This window comes from Lycorma delicatula, chromosome 5, assembly GCF_047948215.1.
Source record: "Lycorma delicatula isolate Av1 chromosome 5, ASM4794821v1, whole genome shotgun sequence".
NCBI classification, from domain to species: Eukaryota; Metazoa; Arthropoda; class Insecta; order Hemiptera; family Fulgoridae; genus Lycorma; species Lycorma delicatula.
The window spans coordinates 64,078,838-64,103,976 of NC_134459.1; the positions used below are offsets into that span (position 1 = coordinate 64,078,838).

At 30.6% G+C, this 25,139-nt stretch overlaps 1 protein-coding gene across 2 annotated transcripts in view; it reads left to right on the top strand.

Moving 5' to 3' along the window:
• The window catches only part of LOC142325029 (trace amine-associated receptor 8c), a 587,837-nt gene that overhangs the window by 446,283 nt on the left and 116,415 nt on the right, over positions 1 to 25,139 (top strand). The window contains exon 5 of one of the 2 annotated variants that reach the window (XM_075366282.1): positions 23,070 to 23,375. In XM_075366282.1, the coding sequence (XP_075222397.1) occupies positions 23,070 to 23,375 (306 nt within the window). The remainder of the gene's footprint in view (positions 1 to 23,069; positions 23,376 to 25,139) is intronic. The other variant, XM_075366283.1, reaches the window with a different exon arrangement.

The following is a 25,139-nucleotide window of genomic DNA, read 5'->3' on the forward strand; positions in this document are numbered from 1 at the left end:
ACAGATTGGGTTGAATTTCTCGGTTAACATATTGATTTACAGTCTATCCTGCAGACAAAAATTCTTTATGGACAATGCCATTACTATCGAAAAAACAAATTAGCATGGTTTTGATTTCTGACTTGTTCATTTTTGCTTTTTTGGGACGTGGTGAGTTAGGAGTGTGCCACTCCTTACTGTGGCATTTTGTTTCTGGGTCGTACTCAAATATCCAAGATTCATCACCAGTAATAACATTTTTTTTAGAAAATCAGGATCAGTTTCAATTCACCCTAGAAGATCGCGGCACATTTCCTCCCTGTTGTTTTATGTTCAACGGTTAAGTTTTTTGGGATCAGTTTTGCACAAACTTTTTTCATGTCCAATTCGTTTGTCAAAATATGATGGACTGTGGTATAGTTCAAGTTCAGTTCTGCAATCATTGTAAGAGTAAATCGAATTGCCGGTTGTACCGTGTCAAGTCTCTGATTCGCTCAACATTGTTGTCACTTTTTGACGTTAACGGTCTTCCAGAGCGTGATTTCCGACCTTCCAACTGATTTCTGACCTTCTGAAAATACTTTAAACCACCTAAAAACTTGGGCTCGTGACAGATTGTAATCTCCATACGCCCTTTTCAATGTAAGTTTCAGTAGCATTCTCATCGAGTTTAACACAAAACTTGATTGCACAACGTTGCTCATAATTAGTATCTCTCATTTTTGCAACGCATAGCAAAAACTCGTTTCACAGAAACTTTGTTTACGTCTCAAACTATTAATACCTAATATAAATCAGCTGTTCATATAACCACATATTTACTAGTAAATTTACAGTGTTGCCCCTTTGGCTGCCAAAAAAAAAACTAGTCTCATTACTTTAATTACAGACCTCTTATATACGGAGTGTTTCGGGACTTTTTCGCCGAACTTCAGGTACTGATTCAGGACACCAAAATTAGCAAAAAAGTTCATATCGACTTAAGCCCTATTTTGCTTTCTTTTCCTTCTGAACGCCATTTTGTGATTTTCAACAAAAACATTATGTCTCAGGAATGGGTAGACCTTCTTTAATTAAATTTGACAAATCTAAGAGTAGTGTCTTATACTAGAAAATAAAAATATTTTAAACGTCTTCTAAAATTTCAAAATGGCGACCGTCTTAATTTTTTAATCTTCAATGTCTTCTAATTATTTTTCTTATCAAATCTTTCCTTATTAAAAAATGTATTAAGCATTTTATTTTGAACAAAATAATATCTCATTTATAAAAATCCATTGACAAACAATCAAGTAATAGCAGACAATTAATCCGGCATGCGGCAGTACGCTTGCGCACCGTAGTGGAAGTTGATAATTTTTATTAATTTACTATTATTATTTATTATTAATAATTTTTATTACTCTTAGTAGAAGAAATAAAAACAGGCAAAAAATTGATTAGGTCAACCACAGCCAATACGATTATGGCATTTAACATACATAACCAATTTTTTTTTTAATAATATCGCAATATGAATATTCAGATTAACAATGCAATTGAAAATTGTAAAATAAAATGTGTGTTATTTTTAGGTTAGATATCAAAGAGAATGAAGAAGAATCATTGTATGTTCTGTCAAGTTGTAAAATGTATTTGGTTCTTCCAAGCAGTTGAATAAGAACACTTAACATCAAAACAAAATACTCTGCTCAATTCTATTTACTTACCAACAGAATTAAAAGCATTAAAATACTACTACATCTCTTCTTAAGTCACTCATCTGTTAAAGACAGTTAATGTGAAGTCAAATATTTTAGTGGGAATAAACAGATTAAAAAAAAATATGTATATAAAAATGTAATTACTAATTTTGAACCTACTCAGAAAAAATAATATTTTTGTTTACTTTTAATAATATGTACACATAGAAGGTCTCGGTATATGTTACGCAAGCTTAAGGGTCTGATTCTGAACATTAAAATAAACAAAAGCGTTCACGTGAACGACATATAATATCTCGATTTATCTCAATTTTTATCTCGATTCATTTTCCCTTTGCCCGATACATGTGTCTTTTCATAAAAATTTATGTCTTAGGAAGGGATAAAAATATTTTAATAAAATTTGGCTGGTATATATATATATATACATATATATACACCAGCCAAATTATATATAAATATATATCTTTAACAAAGTAAATAGGTTTGAAAATGTTACCTTTGAAAATTCCAAAATGAAGGCCTTGTAAGTTTTTTAATCATAATAGCTTCCTAAATACTAACATTATCAGATTATTTGTTAATTAGATAAAATGTTAACTTTTCATTTAAAAAAAAATTACATTCCTTTTTTCAAATAGGTTTATAAATAGCTGAGGTATGATCGAAACAGTCAATGTGGTTCATTTTCCCACAAAAATTTTGTAGTCTGTTTTCACTTCCTTCACTAATGAAATTAAAAATAATTGATAAGTTCTTTTATTAGTAACAGTCTTATGTTCATAAGACTGTTTTTATTATTATTATTCTTACTATTATTATTATTATTAGTAACATTTATGGATCGATAACGATAGATGCTGGTTGTGTATTTTAGTTAACTTCTGAGTAGTAACTTGTTTCAATATGTAAAAAAAAATAAACAATCGTATTTTATCATAAGAGATTAACACTTTGATTAATAACTTTTTATACTCTAAGATTCATTAATAAAAATCTGGCTAGGGAATAGTTGAAGAAAAATGTTTAAATTTTCAGTTTTTTGTTGTTTCAAAGTAAAAATAATTATCAAGAGTCAATTAGTCAATTTAATCCCTGTTTTTATCTTTTTGAGGTTCAGTTTTCAAATACTTTATAATATTATATAACTATTAGTCCTAGAATCTAAGTGGAACCTTCCTATAAAATTAAAATTACCTAAATAGGAATTTAAGAGATTTAATAGATAAGTATACGAACGATTAATATTTTATACGTTTATGCATACTGAATTTTTTTTTCTAATCCCATTACCCAAAATGTTTATCTTATCGTAGTAATTGCTTAAACAATTTTTATTCTATTTGGGATTTTTTTAAGAAAAACTTCAAAACCTTTGATTCAAAAACGTTATTATTAGTTAATAATTAAATAGAAAATTAAAATTAAAAGATATTCACGTCATTAGTGGCTACACTGGGATTGACTTTTACAGATCCTAATCGGAAATCGAATCCGAGATTTTCGGTATATCAAGCATACTACTGACTGTGCCAACAAGGCAATCTGTTTTACAAATTTATTAACAGATTTTATTTATAAATACAAATATTAAAATTTATTAACACATCTACAATATTAAATTCCTTTTATTTGCAAGCTTTACAATATCTATGTTTATTATAAAAAAAATTATAGTACCCACGCACACATTAATACAAATAAGTGTAATAAAAAAAAATAATATAGTGGACTATATTAAATTTTATAATATCATGAAAATCCCGTATATTTCCCAGCAACAGATCAATAACACATAGCTTTTTCATTCTTTCATTTAATTTATACAGTACAATACATATTTTCATATACCAGTAGACCTATTATATAACGTTTAGGGAATAAAACTTTTTTTCGAAATAAACGTCTTTAGATCTTTACAAAAATTATTTACAATCTAGAATAAATTTAATTTATCTTCCAAGAATTCAAAGTTTAATATCATTATTGGAAATTCTTTTAGTTTTTTTTTTATTTTTTGTTGTGATTAATTCACCACATAAGCTCGAGGCTTACGCACGAGAATATGATATGAAATACTTCTACCGTATGAAAATTGCCAACCCTGATCGAAATTCAAACCTAAAACCTTCCCGATTAAATACAACGCTAGCATTCTACCACTTAATATTTTTATGAAATTCAATTTTATGATAAATTAAGATTTAATATGCTATGTTCTTTTTCATAACCAGCAAAATCATTTTCACCGGTGTGAAAGAGTAGATTTAATATGTAAAACTCCAATCACGTCGAATGTTAACGCGATGACAATTTTGAACGTTGAAATATTGTTCTTATTTATCTGAAGCGAATAATTTTATTGTTAAGAATAAATAATAATAGTATACATATATATGAGTATACATTATTGTATACTATCCACACATACATTGCATTCTAGGTTCAGAATTTAATAATTTATTAAAACTTTTTTATACTTACTTAACTGTTTTTTTTAAATTTAGTTTAGTTACTTTGCAGAGATCTCCATTTCATCAGAACGTTGTTTTATAAGATTTAATTAAGAACACAATTTAAAATATTAAAATTTCAGAAATATATTTTCACCATTTCAGTCACTAATGTAAACTATTATGCTGCTACTCTATTATTTTTTAAGATAACGTACTGTTACTTTTTGTGCAATGATTTGAATATATTTTTTAATAAAAACTAAATAATTATAATTAAATATTTTATCTCTCACAGCCAATCAGTATTTTGAAATTATACATGTTCTTTAGTTTATATTATTTTTGTTTTGATTCCTAATAATGGCATGTTTTCATACTTGAAAATATTTTATTATTCCTAATGTGATTAGCATAATTATGTTTTTTTTTATATTTTATGCTTATATATATTGTTAAAAGCATTTTATTTTTAATTTGTGTCTTATTTAGAATTTTTAATTATTTTTACATGTTTTTCTTAACTTACAGTGGTTCAACCGTGTCCTTAAATCTGACAACCTTAATTAAGCACATTTCCCTTCTTCATACAATGATGTAATTTTATACAGCGACGTAACTCGGGTGACAATAATCCATTGTTAATTGCATAAATTTCTATATTTTATGGATAGAACATGTATATACAATTTGTCGGAGATACAAGGGGAATATCCTGACCCCGAAGGGGAAGATCCCGCCATGTGACAATTCCAGTCGCCACGCCACCCCCTCCGTACCTAGCCTTGATGGGCTTTACCGATGGTCATCTTCTGAACCCACAAACTGAATAACATCTCTTAGTTAACAGTTTGGCCTTCGTCAGGATTTCACCCATGTAAATGCCATGAATGACATTTCCACCGGTGTAAGAACGTACTATCATTAAACACAAAACAAAACCAAAAACATTCTATTCAAACGAGCAGAACCGATTAGAAATAAAATATTTAAATTTTGAGCTGTAGCCCCACCAACGAAATAAAACGAACAACATCACAAAATAACCGAACAAAAACAAAACTAAGGAACGCCTACTTGGCGACAAGAGAACGCCCGAGCGGTCCCTAACCACCCGGATAACTCGAACTCCCCATCCTACACGCCTTCCACACCTCGCTGAAGAACCAAATATTTCATGAATTTCTCCACAATTGGCCATTCGGCCCGGCTTTTCCAGTTGACATTAAAATTTGAAGTAAGCCCAATATCCCCAAGCTGCCTCACTACCTCTAATCGTCATTCATCATACTGATGACAGACATATAAAACACGAAAGGTATGAACTAATATGCCACACCATGAACACAGACCCAAATCAGCCAGGCCGAAACGAGCCAAACTATCCCTAAAAGCACCATGGCTCGAAAGAAACTGAATTATATACTTGTTAAGTGACACCCAAAAGGCGCCCCGCACACTCTCCACATCAGGTAAAAGACCATGCGTGTAACCCCCATCAGCCGTCTCATACCCCCTAACCTTCCAGTTAAAATCCATCATTCTCAATCTCTCTAATTCTAGCAGAAGTTAGTTGACCCAACTTCTTTCCGAAATAGCGTTGTTGACGCTCAAGTGCAAGAACGTCAATAGGCTTTACTACAGCAATCACCAGAACAGCCTGAAGAGAAATTTTACGGTAACAATAAAGGCGCTGGGCCCTCAACGAAATATCCCCATAAGTTTTAAATTTTAGCCTATCCGCCCAGGTAGGTGCGGCATACAATATAATTGCCTAACACCCATCCTTATAGAGAAATACACTTAGTCTTAAAATTTAGACCCCAATCTGGAATAACCACTTGTCGAATACCAAAGAAGGCACTACTGGCCTTCTTTGCGATAAACTGTAATTGCTCCTTATAACGAAAATTTTCGTCAAGGAGCATCCCGTGGTACTTCTGAACCTGAACATATCGAATTCGATACCCTGAAAATGAAATACAGATCCGCCGCGTCACAGCCAAATGGCCCTTCAGCAGCATCATCTTGGGCTGAATCACATTTTTTATTCATTTCAAAATAGGTGGTAAAAATTATTAAAAACAGATGATGTATTTTGTTAAACAGCTATTCAAATTGAATAAAACAAGATTAGTTATAACCATGAATAATAATCTAACTGTTTTTAATTATTCTGCTTCTAATTATCATCTGTTTTTAATAATTTTTTACCACCTATTTTGTAATGAATAAAAAATTTGGTTTATCTGAAATTGATGTTTTTATCTGAAAGCCGCCATTTTGTTTCTATAATTCCTAGAAAGTAGAAATTTTCACAGAACATTTTTAGTACCTTCGTTAAAATGTCTACGAAGATTCAATAGAATCTGTGAGGGAATGGGCAAATGATAGTAAATCAAACGTGTATTCCTCTTCGTGGGCCACACGGTATATAATGAAAATCTGTTCATTGTTTTATAAATACACAACGCTCTATTATTAGAGCGCATCCCACGCTTTTCTTTTTTGTCATCATGCATAAATAAAAGATTTTTTTCTTTAAGTAATTTTCTTGAAAACAAAATTATTTTTTACTTTTTAGTACCAATTTTTTATTTATTTAAGAAATACATGTTTTAATTTTTTTTATTCGCTTATTAATTTTTTTAACATCTGTTTTGTTAGAGATAACGGAATTAGACTTGTTATTAATTATTTTAACCAATTTTGTTGTTCGCTTTTAAATAAATTTTATAATTTTTTTTTTTTACTTTGTAAGAATCATATATTACTTTTTGTCTGTAAATTATGTTATTATATTTAAACTGGAATCAATTAATTTATTAATGTTCCTTATATTTAAATACCTTCTTTACGGTATTTATATTTTAAATTTATAAAATTTTCGTTCAAATTATTATACGTCAGAATTATCATCTTCTAATTCTTACCATATATCATAAAATTAAATTAATTACAAGTCTTATTATATATATTTTAATTATTATCAGAGTTTTATAATCTATTAATAAAATTTATTTTTTATAAAAAAAAAATGTATATATATCTCATCTCGCTGAGTATCCTACAAAGGTAGAAAGAAATTTTACTGTTGCTAAAATTCGAAATTTCCAAATACTGCTATGTCATATATAAATAGTATTACCCTCACGTACAGATCGAATAGAACCCTTTTCCACCAATCACTGACAATGTCAAAGCAGCCGAATAGGAGATATCGGGAACCTTTTTTCTTATCGAACCAAATCCATCTATTAAATTTTAACTGACAGTCCTACTTATATAATCTGGATATTTGTAGCGAGCTGTTTAGACAATATATCATTAAAAAATTACATAATAAAAAGTTTTTATACATATTGGCTACGCAGCAGTTACCTAAGTAAATATAAAATGATAAATAAATGTATACTCATATTTCAAATATGTGCTATTCAAAACCAAAAAATGAGATATACAACGGCAACTGTATTTCAACTATAAATGTTTTTAAATTTATTTTATAGACTACTTTTTTAGACATTTTAATGATTATATTTACTGACTTAAATTTAAATAGAAGTAGTATTTTAAATTTATTAATTTTTGGGGATTTCGTAATTTTGTTTCAAATATGATTAATTATTTCAGATTCTTAAGTAAATATATCAATAAATAAAATATTAAAATGTTTTTTTAAAAAATACGCAAAATTTTTAATAAATTTTTATCACAGCAATTCAACCCATCTATCTGGATTTCCATATTTTTTTCAAGTGCATTAAAAGATTATTATAAAACGTCTTCTTGTAGTTTTGAATCATTTGAAACAAAAGATTAATTTACTTTAAATGGATTTTTTTAATCATAAAATCCCTTCGTTTTAAATCCTATAATAAAAATCTTGATTTTTTTTTCTTTTAAAGAGTAATATTGTTTAAAATGATACCTAACTGTTTATTTTAAATAGTACTTACATGATGTCTATTATTTTAGACTAGTAGACCAATTTTAGATAACTGGTGAGACTAATGTACAAGTTTCTTTGATTCCCCCTCATGAAAATAATATTGTACCATTCTACGTAAGAATAAAAATTCAAAACTCGGAAGATTGTTAGGACTAGCGGTATATTATTTTTCGAAATTTTCGATAAGAGATGTGAAGTATTCTCTCCACATTTATTGACTGGAACTATTGAAAATATATTTTCGTTAATCCAGTGAAATTAAATGGATTGCTTAACAGTACCTGTTTAATCAAGAAAAATTATTAACGCGGTTGTGCAAATGCTAAACATAAAATAATAAAAACTGCTCATTTAAAAATGTTTTATCAAAATAAAAAAAAACGTTGTACAAAACAAAATATATTTTATAGTCTCGATATTAATTTTTTATAGAGCTTAAGCTTAATTTTAATGAACATCAGTAACATTAAACAAATTACCTTTACTATAATATTTATATATAAATGAATCATGAGACATTGCTGTTGGTGAGGAGGCTCGAGTGCTCTGTGATACAGAGTAGCTGGACCGAACGTGCAACCATATCGGAGAGGTATCTGTTGAGAGCCAGCTAAGGAATGATTCCTGAAAGAGAGCAGCAGCAGCTCTTTCAGTAGTTGTTAAAGGCGTAGGTCAGGACGACTTAAATGGCCATATCAACATCACTTAGTCCTTTGAGTACTGCGCAGCTAAAAGCAATGGAAAACTACAGCTGCTTTTTTTCCCAAGAAAATGTAGCTCTCTGCATTTTCATATAGCAATAATGGAGGCGCCTTCGTTGGTAAAATATTCCGGAGGTAAACTAGTCCCCCGTTCGGATCTCCGGGTGGGGACTACTAAGGAAGGGGTCACCAGAAAATTATAAAATAACATTTTACGAGTCGGAATGAAACTTGGACGATCGGAGTCCCTGAAAAGAAAAGATTAGAAGCTTTTGAAATGTGGTGCTGTAGGAGAATGTTAAAAATCAGATAGGTGGATAAAGTGATAAATGAAGAGGTGTTGCGGCAAATCAATGAAGACAGAAGCATTTGGAAAAATATAGTTAAAAGAAGAGACAGACTTATAGGCCACATATTAAGGCATGCGGAATAGTCGTTTTAATACTGGAGGTAGAAGCAAAAAATAATGCAGGCAGGCAACGTTTGGAATATGTAAAACGAATTGTTAGGGATGTAGGATGTAGGGGGTATAGCGAAATGAAACGACTAGCACTAGATAGGGAATCTTGGACAGCTGCTTCAAACCAGTCAAATGACTGAAGACAAAAAAAAAAATATATATATAATCTAAAATATATATATATATATATATAATCTAAAATATAATATATATATATAATCTAAAATATAATATATATATATATATATATATATATATACTAAAATATATATATCATGATACCATACTTCTAGTAGCCCAATCGTACACTGTTTATTTACAACAAAAAAATCTGAAAAAATAAAAACTGTATATAACTTTATAGCGTATGTAAAATCTCAAACCTGTTCTGGATTTGAACCGGAAGACTTCCGTATGAATGACGGAAAGACTACCATTTAGGCCCGAGGAGAGTTTTATCTTTATGTGAATTTTTAAAATCATAAAATAATTAGCACAAAATGTATATTAATTAAATTTTATTGTAATTTAAATGCAGTATCTTCTAAGAAGGATAATCGTAGTTAATTAATATGTTAATGAAATACTTCTCTCCTTACAAGGTTGACAAAATTTATTATAATCTGTATAGCTTAAAGGATATAGGCTTTATATTAATACAATTTAACGGTGGATTAGTTTTCAGAAGACTATAGGTAGAGTTGGTTGTTTTAATAACATTAGGTTTCATTACGTACTACTAAATTATTTAATTGATACCAATTAAGTCTTCTAATCTAACTGTTATCTAATTTAAATTTTATATTCGATAAATCAAATATATATTCAGATAAAAAAAAACCACTGTCTCCAAAACTGTTTATATATTTAAGTTAGAAAAAATTAAATAAATAGGATTTTTTCTTGCTTTTCTTTGACTCGCAATATTTTTTTTATTTTTCATGTTTGTCCTCAAATCTTGCACCCTTAATTTAGCATACTTCCTGACACTGCCGATTGATGAAATTTTGAACACTTACTAAAGTTGGATGATAATACAATATTCCACCATTACTTTTGCAAACATCCCCCCGTACGGGGATAAATTAAGGGTGGAAACTAAGGGGGGTGGGTGTAAAAATTTGCTAAATCTGCAAAACAGCTACACGGGGTTTTTGGGGTCGCAGATGAAAAATCCAATAGCAGTTTGAGAAATCTTATAAAAACTCATTAAAGCGTTTGTCGGAAATTATGATAGATAAAGTAAATGAAATAAAAACTTCACTATGCAAAAATTTCAATATTCCGTTATTTTTTTAGAGTAAATGTTTGATTGATATTTTATAAATACTCGTATATTAGAAATTTCAATAGATGATTTTATCTTTTGAAATCCAAATTAACCTACAAACTAAATTTATACAATGTACGATAATAATTTTATTAAAGTATAACTAAAAAGTATAAAGCAAGTGTTTAAAAATTTTGAAACATTTTTGTAATATTATTATAAAATAAATCAGCTTTTGATAAATATGCTGTAAATTAGATACGAGTAGGTAATAGAGATTATGAAGAATCTTAAAAACTAAGGATGAAGATGAAAGCCTGCAGAGCTATTAGTGTAGAATAGGGATGGGTGGACAGCCCCGGCGGTGAGAGTCGGCATGCTGAGATGTGCCGATTTCAGTGATCCGCTGGGGACTCCAAGGGAGCGTAGGTAAAAATAAAAATAAAAGAAATGCTATGACACACGTTGCGATAGATCAAGGTATGACGTGAGGTCATCAATTTCAGTAAAAAATCTCAAAAGAGCAGACCGGCGGGCCGACCTGCCATGCCGGATATTAAGCCGGTAGGCGGGGAGGCCCGTTAGAGTATAACGGACACTCCCCTGGGTTGTGAAATACCAATCAGTCGATCTGACCCAGGAGAGAAGAGAAAAAAAAAGTAATAGAGATTTACAGATAACGAGGGTATTACATTAAAATAATAACGTATTATTACTATTATTACTACTTTTGTTATTATTATCAATAACAATAGTAACATAGACGGTATAAATAACCCAACTCATTAATAACGTAGGGACGTTTTCATGTATAATGTTGTGGTAAGGGAGGAAATAAGGGTGAAGTCTAAAGTTTTGTGTTGTTTATTTTTAGTTAAACAAACCGAAGTATCTTCTTTTAAACAAAAAAGAGTATGATTTACTGCTAACCATGGATATAACTTTTCGTAGGCTACTTATACTTAGAGTGTTATCGTTACTGTATACAAAGATTTATTACAGTATTAATTACATTAAAACATATATATATACATATATATATATATATAGAGAGAGAGAGAGAGAGAGATAGAGAGAGAAATTACACACACCCACACTTTTTTGAGCCACATTTTATTGTTCCGAAACAGTTAGGACAAAATAAACAAATTAATTCTCAATCAGATCTTATTTTATAAATCACTAAGAATAAATTTATATTGCTTAAATTATATATATATATATATATATATATATATATATATATATATATATATATATATAAAACCGATGATCAAAATTCAATCGTCATTGAATTAATATCATATGTAATAATAATCAATTTCAAGCTGACCTCTAACTCCCTGTAATACAAATGGATCGTGACTGTTTCATAAAATTCACTATCTAATTTTTGCTTTGAAAGTCAATCGAATTGTTTCTTTTTTAATACGTTTTTAGCTTCAAAACGTATAATTTACCTACTGCAATTTTTCTGAAGAAAAAATTCGTTGGCTTTAGGTTTATTATTATAGATACGATTTAATTGGAACCCTGTTAACCAGTCAAGATTAAGATTTCATAAACGAAATCACATACATAATACAACCGTGTTGGAAGCATACATTTTATGCTGTACTTAGTGAAAATTATGACTAAATAATTTTTCAAAGTACATTGTGCTTCTCTAAAAGTAATTTCAAGAAATAAATTTTTTGTTCAATATTCTTGCTTATTTTTTCGAACTCTGAAAATCTACCCATTAAATTTTAAGTTTTTTCTTCTCATTTATGTTAGTTTTAAGCTTACCTTTTCATGAGCAATATATTTATAAATTAAAATTGAAATGATCTTTAAAGTTTTGACTTACTTATGAATCGGGCAAATTTTGAACAAAATTCATTATTCCATTTTTTAATTACTTCACTAAAAATCAGATGAATATTGTTTTAAAAAGAATACCAACGTTTAAGTCCCAGAATTTAATAGAAAGAAATAGTTATTTTGAAGTAAGAAGGAACATAGACTTGAAGAAACGTCTTTTGAAACGTAATGGTCGTTGTATACTTCTGTGTAGATGTGAAACATGGTCAGAAGATAAAATAAATTGATAAAGCGATAAATGAAGAAGTAATAAGAAAAATAAATTAAATAAAAGTTTAATAAAATCAAATGTCCTGGTTACAACATGAAAAAAGGATGAATTGATTAAAGCAATGTTAGAAGGTATAGGAAGATGCAAAACTGGGAGGTGGGAATAGAGTAAAAAAATATTGTAGACAATCTATTCTAAAAGGACATCTAACAGGAGCTCATAAGGTTTGCTAGGAATAAAAGAGAAAAGAGACGGACATATTGTAGCCAAGTCCACCAGGACAAAAACCATATAATGATAATGAACTTGGCATTAGCTTTATAACAATCTATATATACTGTAACTGAATAGAGAATAGGACAACTAATTTACTGGTGTATAAAACACTAATAAGGCAAAATTAAAATGAAAGTTAATGACCGAAAAACTACAGTATTAAATCCTAATAATTGTTTTAAAGCATTATTCCCAGTTTCTCATTTAAAATCAATGTATTCTAAATTTTAGTTCATCTTGTTTATGTGTGCGCGTAAATATATATAATAAAACATTAACAAAATCACCAAATACAGTCAATAAAATGGTAAGAACTGGAGCGCTTTCGAAGTTAAATTACTTCATCTTCAGCAGTTAAAATTACAAGGTTACACATAAAATATATTCATAACATGATTTTTCATTAAACTAAAATAAATTTTATAATAATCTTTCCTTATTTTAATGGTATTTTAGTGAATCTTACTATTTTTTTGACTGTATTTGGTGGTTTTGATAATATATGTTGATAATTATTTTATATTGTTCAATACAGTGGATACAATATGATAAAAATATATATATATACATATGTATATATAATTCTCCAAACAAGAAAGGAAAGAAAAATAGGAAAGAATGAAACATAATGAGCTAAAAGAAAGACACAAAACACAAAAAAGTGATTGATCCAACGTACGTGTCGCTTGAAAGAAAAAGAATAAACGTTGTTATCTTGTTTACAAAACATAAAAATTAATAATACTTATATAACAACCACTTTTATCTACATCAAAAAAATTAAGTAAATGAGGGAAGAGGGCAAGAGTCCGTGATGTAATAATACTGCGCCTGCTCGCTTACCCGAAGGAAGGAGAAGAAAATAGAAATAGATGAAGATAAATATGTATATACAGGATGATATTAAAGCATGGAAACCACTTCGTATTTCAAAACGGGGGATACTAGGAGGTAAAAATAAATATGGATCTACATAATTACAAAATTATTACTTTATGGTGTTTGAAATTTTTGTTCCCCATCTTGGATCCGCCACATTGAATCACACTGTTTTTTTAGGTAAATTTCGTAAGAAAGCTACCTATTGTAATGCATTCCATGATTCCACTTCCGGAAAATTTCGACATATCTACGCGTTTCAGTTCCTCCAGATCCCAAAACCACCGTTAGCTCAAAAGTTTATTTATACATTTATACTTACGTATATCTACACCCATATTTCACATTCTTTTGAACATGATAACTGCCGTAATTTTGCGCCAATCACTTTAAAATTGTTTCCTAAAAAAACACGACCCAAAATCTCGGTCGTGTTCGTTAATGGGCAAAATCGGACCATGGGGATGGAAATGGAAGGGCTTTTTCGAAAAAAAACAAAATATTCCTATAACTTTCCTATTAAGCAAAACATCGAATTAGTTTAAAGTTTCGACGATTCTTTGGATAAGGACCTAAAACTTATATAAGTAAAGTTTTTTGATATCACCAACCACTGGCCCAGGGGGGGTGGAAAAATGGGGTTTTGAAGACAAAAAAACCATACTACCTTAATAGGCACACTATCTAATCGATTTAAAGTAATCGTTAGTCCTCTAAACATTACCTAAAATTTTTGTCTAAAACAATTCTTGATATAACCAACTCTAACGGCAAGGGATGACCAAATTTTGCTGGAATTGTAAGAAGGGCTTGTCGTATGCTAAACATGTGAAACTTTTTTTCATATGCAACCATTGTCGTATTGAGTAAATTTGAAGGTTTTCTTAATTTTAAGGTGCAAATCTTTTTTTTCTCCTATTCAGCATTGGTAAAATCTACCTCCGCCTTCCGGCATGCCGAAAAGAAGTTTTTAATTCAATTTATTTATTTTTTTTATTTTTGTCGTGTTTTTTTAATTTTTATAATTGTTTTTATTATTTAATACTTTTTAGTGATCATCTAGAAAAAATTCACGTTCCGAAAACCTATGAATATAATTTTTTTAACGTACTGAAGCCATATTAGAAAACTACAAACATTTCAGTTTACTTGTTTAACTGGCGTATACCAATCTAAACTTGCAGATTTCTCAAGCGTTTGAGTTCCTCGGGACTTTATCGTGTAAATCATACAACAATTTTCTGAGATCGAAAAAACTAATGGCTAAACTCTCAGATTGTCTCACGCGACTCAGTGCTACGTAGGCCTGGTCCTTGGCAAAGATGTGAGTGTTCAGATCTACGACAGCTCTATCTAGGGTAGTCCCTTTTATTTTATGCACCGTCACAGCCCAGGACAATATTAGTGGTAGCATACGCCGTTCTCCTTTGCCCTATCCCCCTCATATCAAATTCGACAATAGTGAGCTCGATCCTCAATCCGATGCATTACCTCTAATAGTACTGGCATTAAATTCTACTAAGACCGTTTCTGGGAGCTCGCCGGCTCAAGGTGGTCTCGGCGTAACGGCAGGCCACTCGATTTTTCTGAGTATATCAGTCAATTTTTGTTCTTTGGTTGTATCGTAATTTTGTATTATTCTAGCAGATATCCCGTTTGAAGTTTGAAAATCGGGAGATTTGTTCCGAAGATATAACATAGTTTCCGACTAGATCGAGAGTGTTCCTGATGCATGCAAAAGTAAGCCTTCAACCTATTAATAAATACCCCGTTTGAATTTTGAAACTCGGACGATTGTTTGCTGAGATATTATAAGAGCACCCCATTGCACCTTCCAAAACAGCGCCCCAGAGGCACCCTGTTTGTTACCTGTTGATGGTGATAATCAGTCTATCCTCGCACGAGGTGCTCGCACCTCGCTTCACACGCAGTCCTTATGGGAAGCCCATTATTGTTAAACAGAAATTTATTTTAATTTATTTATTATTTTATTCTACGTATTTAATTTACTCATAATTCTATTATTTTTGTAATTTTATTCATTCGATTGATTTGAATTATTCAATTCAAACCCAGCTTAACACATTGATAGAGGTTCACAGTTCATTAATCAATTCATTAAAATTTGTGCTTCATCGGCAAATCTCCACTACTGCATATATTTTTATAAATATACATACATACATATAATATAAATATACATATTTATACAGCCTATGACACTCCTGGAAATGTAAGGATTTTAACCCGGGATCATTCATCTAAATCTGCTCGACCGTTGAGCTGCTACCGTGGAACATACATACATACAAACGTCCTTAAAATATTACACTCCTTTATGGGCAGTCGTGTAAAAGAAGTGGGATTTTTAAAAAATTTTTTTTTTTTACATCAAAATGGTTTATTTCTCTGTGACATTCAGATGTATTTCCGGATATAATACTTCACATATCAGAATGTCTTAAATTCAAATAAGAAGATTATTATTTAAATAAAAAATTATGTGGAAATGAGTGATAAACATAAAAAAAAATCAACAGATTTATTAATAAATCTTGTTTTTTTAAGTGTTTATTTATTTTTCTTATTGTTTTTAACTGATTTCAAAAAAATGAGGAAATTCTATATATATATTTATACAATACAATTAATACAATTAATCTAAATATATATATATATATATACATACGAGGTGCGACAATAAAGTAATGAGACTGATGTGAAAAAAAAAGTTGCTTACCGTTTTAGTCATGTTTAGTGTTGTCTCCTTCAAAGTAGTTCCCCTCTGATTGCACACACTAATTCCAGCCCTTCTGCCATTGATGGTAACATTTCTGGAACTCATCTTCTGTAATATCCTCCAAGACCCTCGTCACAGCTTTTTGGACATCTTGTGTGTTTGAAAATGGTGTCCCTTAACCGCCATTTTGACTCTTGAAAATAGAAAAAAGTCGCACGGAGCGATATCTGGTGAATAAGGTGGCTGTGGTAGTACTGAAATTTGTTTTGAGATTAAAAATTGCTGTACTGACAGAACAGTATGGGATGGCGCATTATCGTTATGCAAAATCCAATTATCAACAATGTTGGCACGGACACGAAGAACTCGTTTACAAAGTCTTTCTAAATTTTTTTGTAGAAATATTGGTTAACTGTTTGTCCAGGAGGCACCCACTCTTTACGAACAATTCCCTTGGAATCGAAGAAGCTCACAAGCGTGCATTTTACTTTTGACTTTGACATGTGAGCTTTTTTTGGTCTGGGTGATCCCTTTGAGCACCATTGTGAACTTTGGCGTTTTGTCTCCGGATCGTATTGAAAAAACCAACCTTCGTCACCAGTGATAACACGGCTCAACAAATCTGGATTGATTTCCGTTTGCTGTAACAGATCGGCTGCCACATTTTTCCGTGTTTCTCGCTGTTGTTGAGATTTTTGGGGACCATTTTTGCACAAATCTTTCTCATACCAAGATCTTCAGTTAATATTAGACGAACCGTTTCTCGATCGATGTTGAGTTCTTCTGAAATCATTTTCACGGATAATCTTCGATCAGATCGTACGATTACACGTACCCTGGTGAAGTTGACATCTGTCTGTGGTTGATGGTCGTCCACTGCGGTCTTCAACATTCGTTCTGCCTTCACTAAAAATTTTATGCCACCGAAAAACTTGAGCTCTTGACATAACCTCCTCTTCAAAAGCCTTCTGAAGCTTACCATAAGTTGTCGTCGCGTTTTCACCCGATTTAACGCAAAAAGAAATGGCATACCGTTGCGCAATATTTTGCGGTTTCATTTCTGTTACGAGAGACACAAACACGTGTTCACTTATTACAGCACAACTCACGACTGAGCAGTTGAATCAATGTGCCGCTTGGACTAGAAGTAGCTTATAGACCAAGGTCAAAGATGGTGTGCCTACGCAAGCTGCAGGGTTGCCACATCTTGCAAAGAAAAACCAGTCTCATTACTTTATTGTCGCACCTCGTATATAATAATGTGGCTGAAATATAATAATGAAATAAAAGGATTAATCATTTACCTCCTTAATGAATATCTTTAATTTACATCTTCACCCTCCTTGGGGGTGAAGAAATAATGAATATTTGTAATATTTAACCTTCAATGGACCTACAGCCTCCGTTTGTGGCTTAAAACCTTCCATGTTATAATACGAATGTATCCTGAAAATTTGAAAGCAATCGATCGGTTGGTTCTTCGAGATTTTTCGAGATGAAATATATCTAAAAACCTTCTCAGTTATGTCAAGAAACATGGTTAAAAATTTGGTTGCGATTGATCGAGTAAATTTTTTGTTTATCCCAAACAAATAAAAACGCTTTTCAATTTTATGTGTACAGATATATAGGCGTACGTATAAAATTTTGTTGCTCGAGAGTCTCCGAAACTACTGAATCAATCTCATTGAAATTTAGATATGGTGTAGTAACGTGTCTGAAGTTCTGAATGTGAAAATTTTTTGTAGATTGGTTTAGTCATTCTTGAGTTACGATTAATTTCAAGTCGATAAAATTTGAACTGTTAGAAGAGTGATTCGTTATGATGCTACTAGCTGGAACGTTGACGTTTCTTTTATCTGCGGTATCTATTGTCAGTAATATTAAATAAAATTAAAAGTATTAAAATATTATAATTAAACAAAAAAATAAACCGTTTACGTTACCAGCTATATTTTTCATACTTTTCTGATTATTTTTTCCCTGTTAAAAAAATTAAAGGGACAGAAAAAAACACTAAAACATAAAAAGCGTAACTAAAAAAGTGTACCTGACTATTAATTTTCGAATTTTAGATATCAAAATGAACAAAAACTATTATAAAAAACTATAAAAAAGTAGTGGTTTCTCTTTTATTTATTACCTGTTCTCTAATTTCTTTAAATATTATTGTTTTCTTTGTTAAAACAATAAACTAGTAGTTTATAAATAAATCGTAAAGTAGTAGCTTACGATTTATTTTTTATTTAATTATAAAATAACTATTTCCATATTTTTAGTCGATAATCAAAAAAGAAGTTTCTTGTATAAATAATTGATACATTTTAATTTTGCTCTGCTCATTATAAAAATGAAGCCTAATCATATTTTATAAAATTGTCGCAAAAAACAATAGTAACAATGTATTTCTGTTAAAAGCTTAAATGCGTATATTAAAAAGACTAATTTAGAAAGTGAAAATCGGACAAAGAAAAGTTGTTTTGTTGAAATATAATTCAGATTGTACACATTTTACATGTGTAATATACAATATGCGTGCGTGTTTTGTATTTCACGTCCTGTTGTTAAGCCCATACGATGGCCTCTTTATAAAAAAAGAAGTAAAAAATTAATGCTTCTCTAGTTAAAAAAAAATGAAATATGTGAAACATTCCAGATGGCCCAGACAGTAGCGGTTACAATGAAAACAAGTTCCACTACATGCCTCTTCACAAATTTTAGATAATTATTTTGATACGCATTACATAATTTCAAACATATAAAGTGTATATATGACTACTATCTAGTAATAAATTACATACTTTTACGTAAAGTAGTGTTTTCCCTATAGCGATATTTCCTTATAATTTGTTGCTTCATTTTATAATTGTTTTTTCAGACTGCTTTGAACTGAGCTAAATATTTCATACTGAAAATCATACTTGTTTTCTTTTTTATTAATTGCTTTCAAGTATAATTATACAACACTGCTTAATTAACTACTGTTTTATGTATGTATATGTTCCAAAAATAAATAAATAGATATCTAATATTAGGATATTATTTAAACCTTACAGAAATCATTAAAAAATATTACTTGCTATAAATACCGTTTTATCCTGATATCCAGAATCTCCCGATTTCAAATTCTGTGTCAGGATTGTCAATTTTAATACAATTACTTATACTTCCACAAATAAGCTTCAAAATTATTTAGTAAATTAATAATCTAAAAAATTACATCAATTAATTTATAAATAGATATTATTAGTAATTTATAAAGTTAAAAAAGTAACAAAATGTTAAATAATTGTTAATTATCGAAATTATCTATCTGTTATTCAACTTACTAATTTTATGCTGATTCTGAAATAAATAAAAAACTAAAAATTACTATTTTTTTTTAATATTTGCATATTTTGACGCTTTTCAAGCATATTTTAAGCATTCTTCATGCATATTTCAAGCGTTTTATATTGCATATAATCCGGTCTCTATTTGGTGATATCAAAAAACTTTACTTAGATAAGTTTTAGGTCCTTACCCAAAGAATAGTTGGAACTTTAAACGAATTCGATATTTTACTTAAGAATGTTATAGTGATATATTTTTTGGGGGGGTTTTTTTGTTTTGGTCATTCCTTGCCGTAAGCGTTGGTCACATCAAAACTTGTTTCAGACAAACGTTTTAGGTAATGTTTAAAGGACTAAGGACTACTTTAAACCGATTCGATGCTGTGTCTATTAAGGGAGATATGATTTTTTTTGTCTTCAGAATCCCATTTTTTCCACCCCCTAGGCCAATGGTTGGTGATATCAAAAAAGTTTACTTTAATAAGTTTTATGCCCTTATTTATATAATAGTAGGAACTTTAAACGAATTCGATATTTTACTTAATAAGAAAGTTATATTTTGTTTTTGTTGAAAAAGCTCCCATTTCCAACCCCATGGTCCAATTTTTGCCGTTAACGAACTCGACCGAGATTTTGGGACGATTTATTTTTCAGGAACAATTTGAAAGTTATTGGCGCAAAATTACAGCAGTTATCATGACCATAAGAAAGTGAAATTATATATATATAATTTGACGTAACGGTGGTTTCGGGGTCTGGGAGATATGAAACGCGAAGACATGTTGAAATTTTCCGGAATTCTAATCATGGTACCCATTACAATAGGTAGCAATAGCTACCTATGGCAAAATATTTTCTTATGAAATCTACCTAAAACTAATAGTTTTCTTTAAAACTATCAGTTTTTAATCATTAGTTTGTATAATCTGTTAGTTTTCAATTCCATATAATGAAGTAAAACAAAACCTAATCAAATCTCAACCACGTGAGAGAAAAAAAATAAACATGTGATATAAAACCGCTTAATAGGTTAGATTAAAAAAGAGTAGAATTTTAAATTATAAAATTTAGTTTATTTTATATGATAATTAGATATTATTTAAAAATTATAATTCTGAATTATTAATTTTAAATCAAGAGAAGAATTTTATCCGTAGAATGGATTATGTAATATAGTGTGCCTTATCCAAATTAATTTTACCATTCTTGACACAGTTTCGTTAATTTGTTTAATTCCAAAACGTATTAGTAATAAGAACATTAAAATCTAATTAAAAGTAAATTTCTCTACTGGGTAAGTCTTATTTATTTCTTTAGTGCTTTAGTGTTGATTTTCATGTATATTGATTTTAAAATGATCTTTAAATCTCTTAAATACCTCCAGGCATAATTGTGAAACAGGGTTGTAAAATATTAATAGCACTGAAAACTTTAAAGGATGAATTAGCTTTAAACTATGAAAAAATTCTACCTAAAGAAATTTTTTAATCTTACATTTGTGCCCACCTTGATTACGACAAAGAAACTCGCAATTTATAACTCAACTCTTCATAATTTAATCAATCGCAAATAATTTTTCTTTGATTGTAAATTATTCTGATAAAGTTTTTTGCTCAAATAAATTGTGCTTTAAAAAAAATTAAATTAATTACACAGAAGAAATTCTTCATTTCTTCTGAAGTACGAAATGTTTTCTGAATGTACTTTTTTTATAATTTTTCTCTTATTTATTTGAAGAGTATTTTACCTTACTATTGAGGATATTTTAGTGCGCTTCTCTCAATTAAGTAAGGCAGCTTTCATTAGACAAATGAATAATACTCATCTAAGAACATAATACTAATATTAAAATATAAGTTTATAATTTATTAAAAAACGAGTTTTTTTCATATGTAATGAATTAGTATTCTTTTTTGCACCAATTTATTTATTAACTGAAAACTTCAATTTAAATAAATCGCCACACATATTTTGTCCTATAATAATATTTATTTTTAGGTATGAGAATCCTTGTAGATCCGAAAAACTCGTATGACAATTTAGCTTGACTTGATATATAATGTGTAAATTTTAAGGTGAAAAAATTCCAAATATCTATACATGTAACAGTTGAGATTAATTATATTGTATTTGAGAATTTATCACTGGATACGGACCGTCCTGTAAGTATTTTTCACTCTATTTTTCACTGGTAGGTATTGCTTTAGAGGATGAGATGAATGTTTTGTAGCGAGTGAAAATTGCCATGCCTGACCGGGATTCAAACCCGGGACCTGCAGAGTAACCTCAAAATATGATTTCCATCTAACAGATTTACCATAAAAACTGAACCCACCAAAACATAATAACTTTAAAACATTTGCCCGCCTCCGTGGCGCGAGTGGTAGCGTGTCGGCCTTTCACCCGGAGATCCCGGGTTCGAAACCCGGTCAGGCATGGTATTTTCACACACGCTACAAATCATTCATCTCATCCTCTGAAGCAAACTTAACTGTGGATCCGGAGGTTAAAAAAAACTTTAAAACATTTAAGTATTCAGTTTAATTAACTTCGTAATTTTTAATAACCAAATTATCGATTAATTAAAAACTGATGATTTTTTTTTCACAAAGAATTTAAAATTTTCTGACCAGTTAGTTTATTAAATTTATTTTAAAAAGATTTTGAACCGGTTTTAGAAATAATACTCTTAAATAACGATTTTTACTCAGCTGAGAAGATCCCGTTTTGAGTTATAAACTGTAATTTAAAGAAGTGCAAATAAATTGAATGAATTATTTTCATCAATTTCTAGAAAACCGGAATTAATATTTTAATAAAACTAAGCAGGGATCTATCTCTTATTATTCATTTAAATAAAATACAATAACATTAATTCTTAAATGTGCTTAATTTTAAAGATAAAACACTCTAAATAAATATAGAGGTAAAATATAAAATTTCTTTCGTTTGAAGTTATAATTTATAAATCTGATCTTAATCTTAACTAGGTTTTAAAGTTTATTTTCTTTTCCTTTGGATAATGAGAGTGAAAAATTTATAACAAGAATAATTAAAATTTATAACAAGTAAAATAATATTCTTCAGGAAATCGATCATTTTAGTTAGTTATGTACAAAGATAAGCCGTTTTAATTACATGTAGTAATGTTAATGTTGTATATTTACTTATTTACGCTTAAATTAATCTCTTTAAATAATTAAAGCGATGTAAATCTGATTTAAAAGCAGACTTTATTACATCCCAGTAGTGTTTGTTACAGGGTTGTATGGCGCTGCTCAGTTTAACATTGATTGCCTCGTTGACGGTATTCTCAGCGCTTGTACTTCCAAGAGGCGGATATTACTTCAATTTAAGCGGTCTTGCTGCCTGTGATCCGTTTTATCGACGACCTAGCCTTCGGATTCTTGCCGCATGTTTCTTTTACTTTCCAACGACTATGATGCTTATGTATTGTTATGGATCTGCGTTTCACGTTAATAAATTACGACTTAAAAGGACTGTGTGTTCAGTTGTTGGTGTACCGGAAGATCTTGCTGGAACTACAATTGAAAAGGTAACTATTATGTCTTATTTTTAATTATTTTATTTATGTATGATTTTTAATTATATTTCCATAACATAAATTGTCTTCGTATAACTAATATTTAAGAAATCAAATTATTATAACTTTTTTCTGGAAAAAATAATGTTAAAGTAGCATTATTTACTGGATTCTCTGTATATAGATGTCTCAATAAGAACTGGTACTTCAATTATTTTTTTTAAACTCAATTTTTTTTCAACAATATTTAATATTTTTAATGTTTTAAAATATGTTGTTTTATTGTAATATAATGTACAATGTAAGAATATATTAAATATGGTATAATTTATCTGCCAGAGGACGGCCATGGCTACATCGGTAGAAGTAGCCATTCTTTTAATAAATATTCAAGTACATATTCACAAAAGCAAGTCAGTTTCTTCAGTACAGTAGTGAATCCCGTTCTTCAACTCTAAGAGTATCTGTGAGTTATTTACAAACATGTTACTCTTCAAATAACCCCACAAAAAGTAATCGCAATGTGTTAGATCGCACGTCCTTGCTGGTAAGTTCTGATCTCCAAAATGAGAGATTACACTACCTGGAAATTTGATCTGCAATTCTTTTTCTCCCCCGGGCCGGATCCTGCATTTAAGTATTACACAGCCCAGGGGGGTTTCCTTTACGCTAACGGGCCTCCACGTCTCAGCCCGCCGGTCGGATCTTACTTTGCACCCGCCTCAAACCCCCAGAGTAGGATCCACCAGACTCGGCTATGCCGTCCCTGGGTCCCCTCTCCGGAAGCCGGGACTCGATCTTTATGCCAGCGACTCTAACGGGGACACCCCGAATAGGGTATACCCACCGGGACTCGGTCTTCTTCGTTCGGGGGTGCGAGAGTCCCCGTGCCTCATCACTACCGCCCACTCGTGCAATCACGTGCGAACGGCAGCTCCGCAGAGGGCTGTCTCTCATCCCCGATCCTTCTCCTTAAGAACCCTCGCCACGTACCCTACGATGGTATCAAAACTCCGCAACATGGTGGCGATGATGTTCTATATGCTGAGCGGTCCGGTAATCGCCGAGCAAGCTAGGCGGTATCCATCCCACTTCGGGCACCAGAGCACCACGCGTTCTGAAGTATCCGGGTCGCCGCACTAAGAGCAGTAGGGGTCATCAATAATTGGATGGTTTCACGTACTGTGTGCCAGGTCGCACCTTAATGTCCAGTTCTGTTAAAAAAAATTCTCGAGCATCCTACGATAACGTACAGCGTTCTCCGTCATAGTAACACCAGCGTCATTCTCGAAGAAATAGAACCCATTCACTCCCCCAGTCCAAATTAGTACTGTGAATGCATGGAATGAATGTTAGCTTCCTTTGGAAATGTAAAATGCCCCAAATTCGATAATTTTGTTTATTCATGGAGCAGTTAAGGTGGAAATGAACATCATCACTAAAGATTTATTTTCCATTGAAATCCATCATTCACTTCCTTATATTCCAACACCTAACTGAAGAAGTCTCTTCGTTATTAGCGGTCTTTGTATGAATTAAATTTTATATGCGTAAAGAAGGAGATCTTTTGTCAAAATTCGTTGTCCTGTAGTCTGTGAATTGTTTAATTGTTGCGCTCGATGGTTTAGGATTAATTGTTCACTCTCAATCACTGCACCATTAGTATAGACCAATCGGAACGTTGACGAACAAGCGGTGTATCATCTTTGAGGGAATACATATACTCAAATTTTTTAAACAATTCTTCAATAACTAACCGAAATGAAGCGTAATATC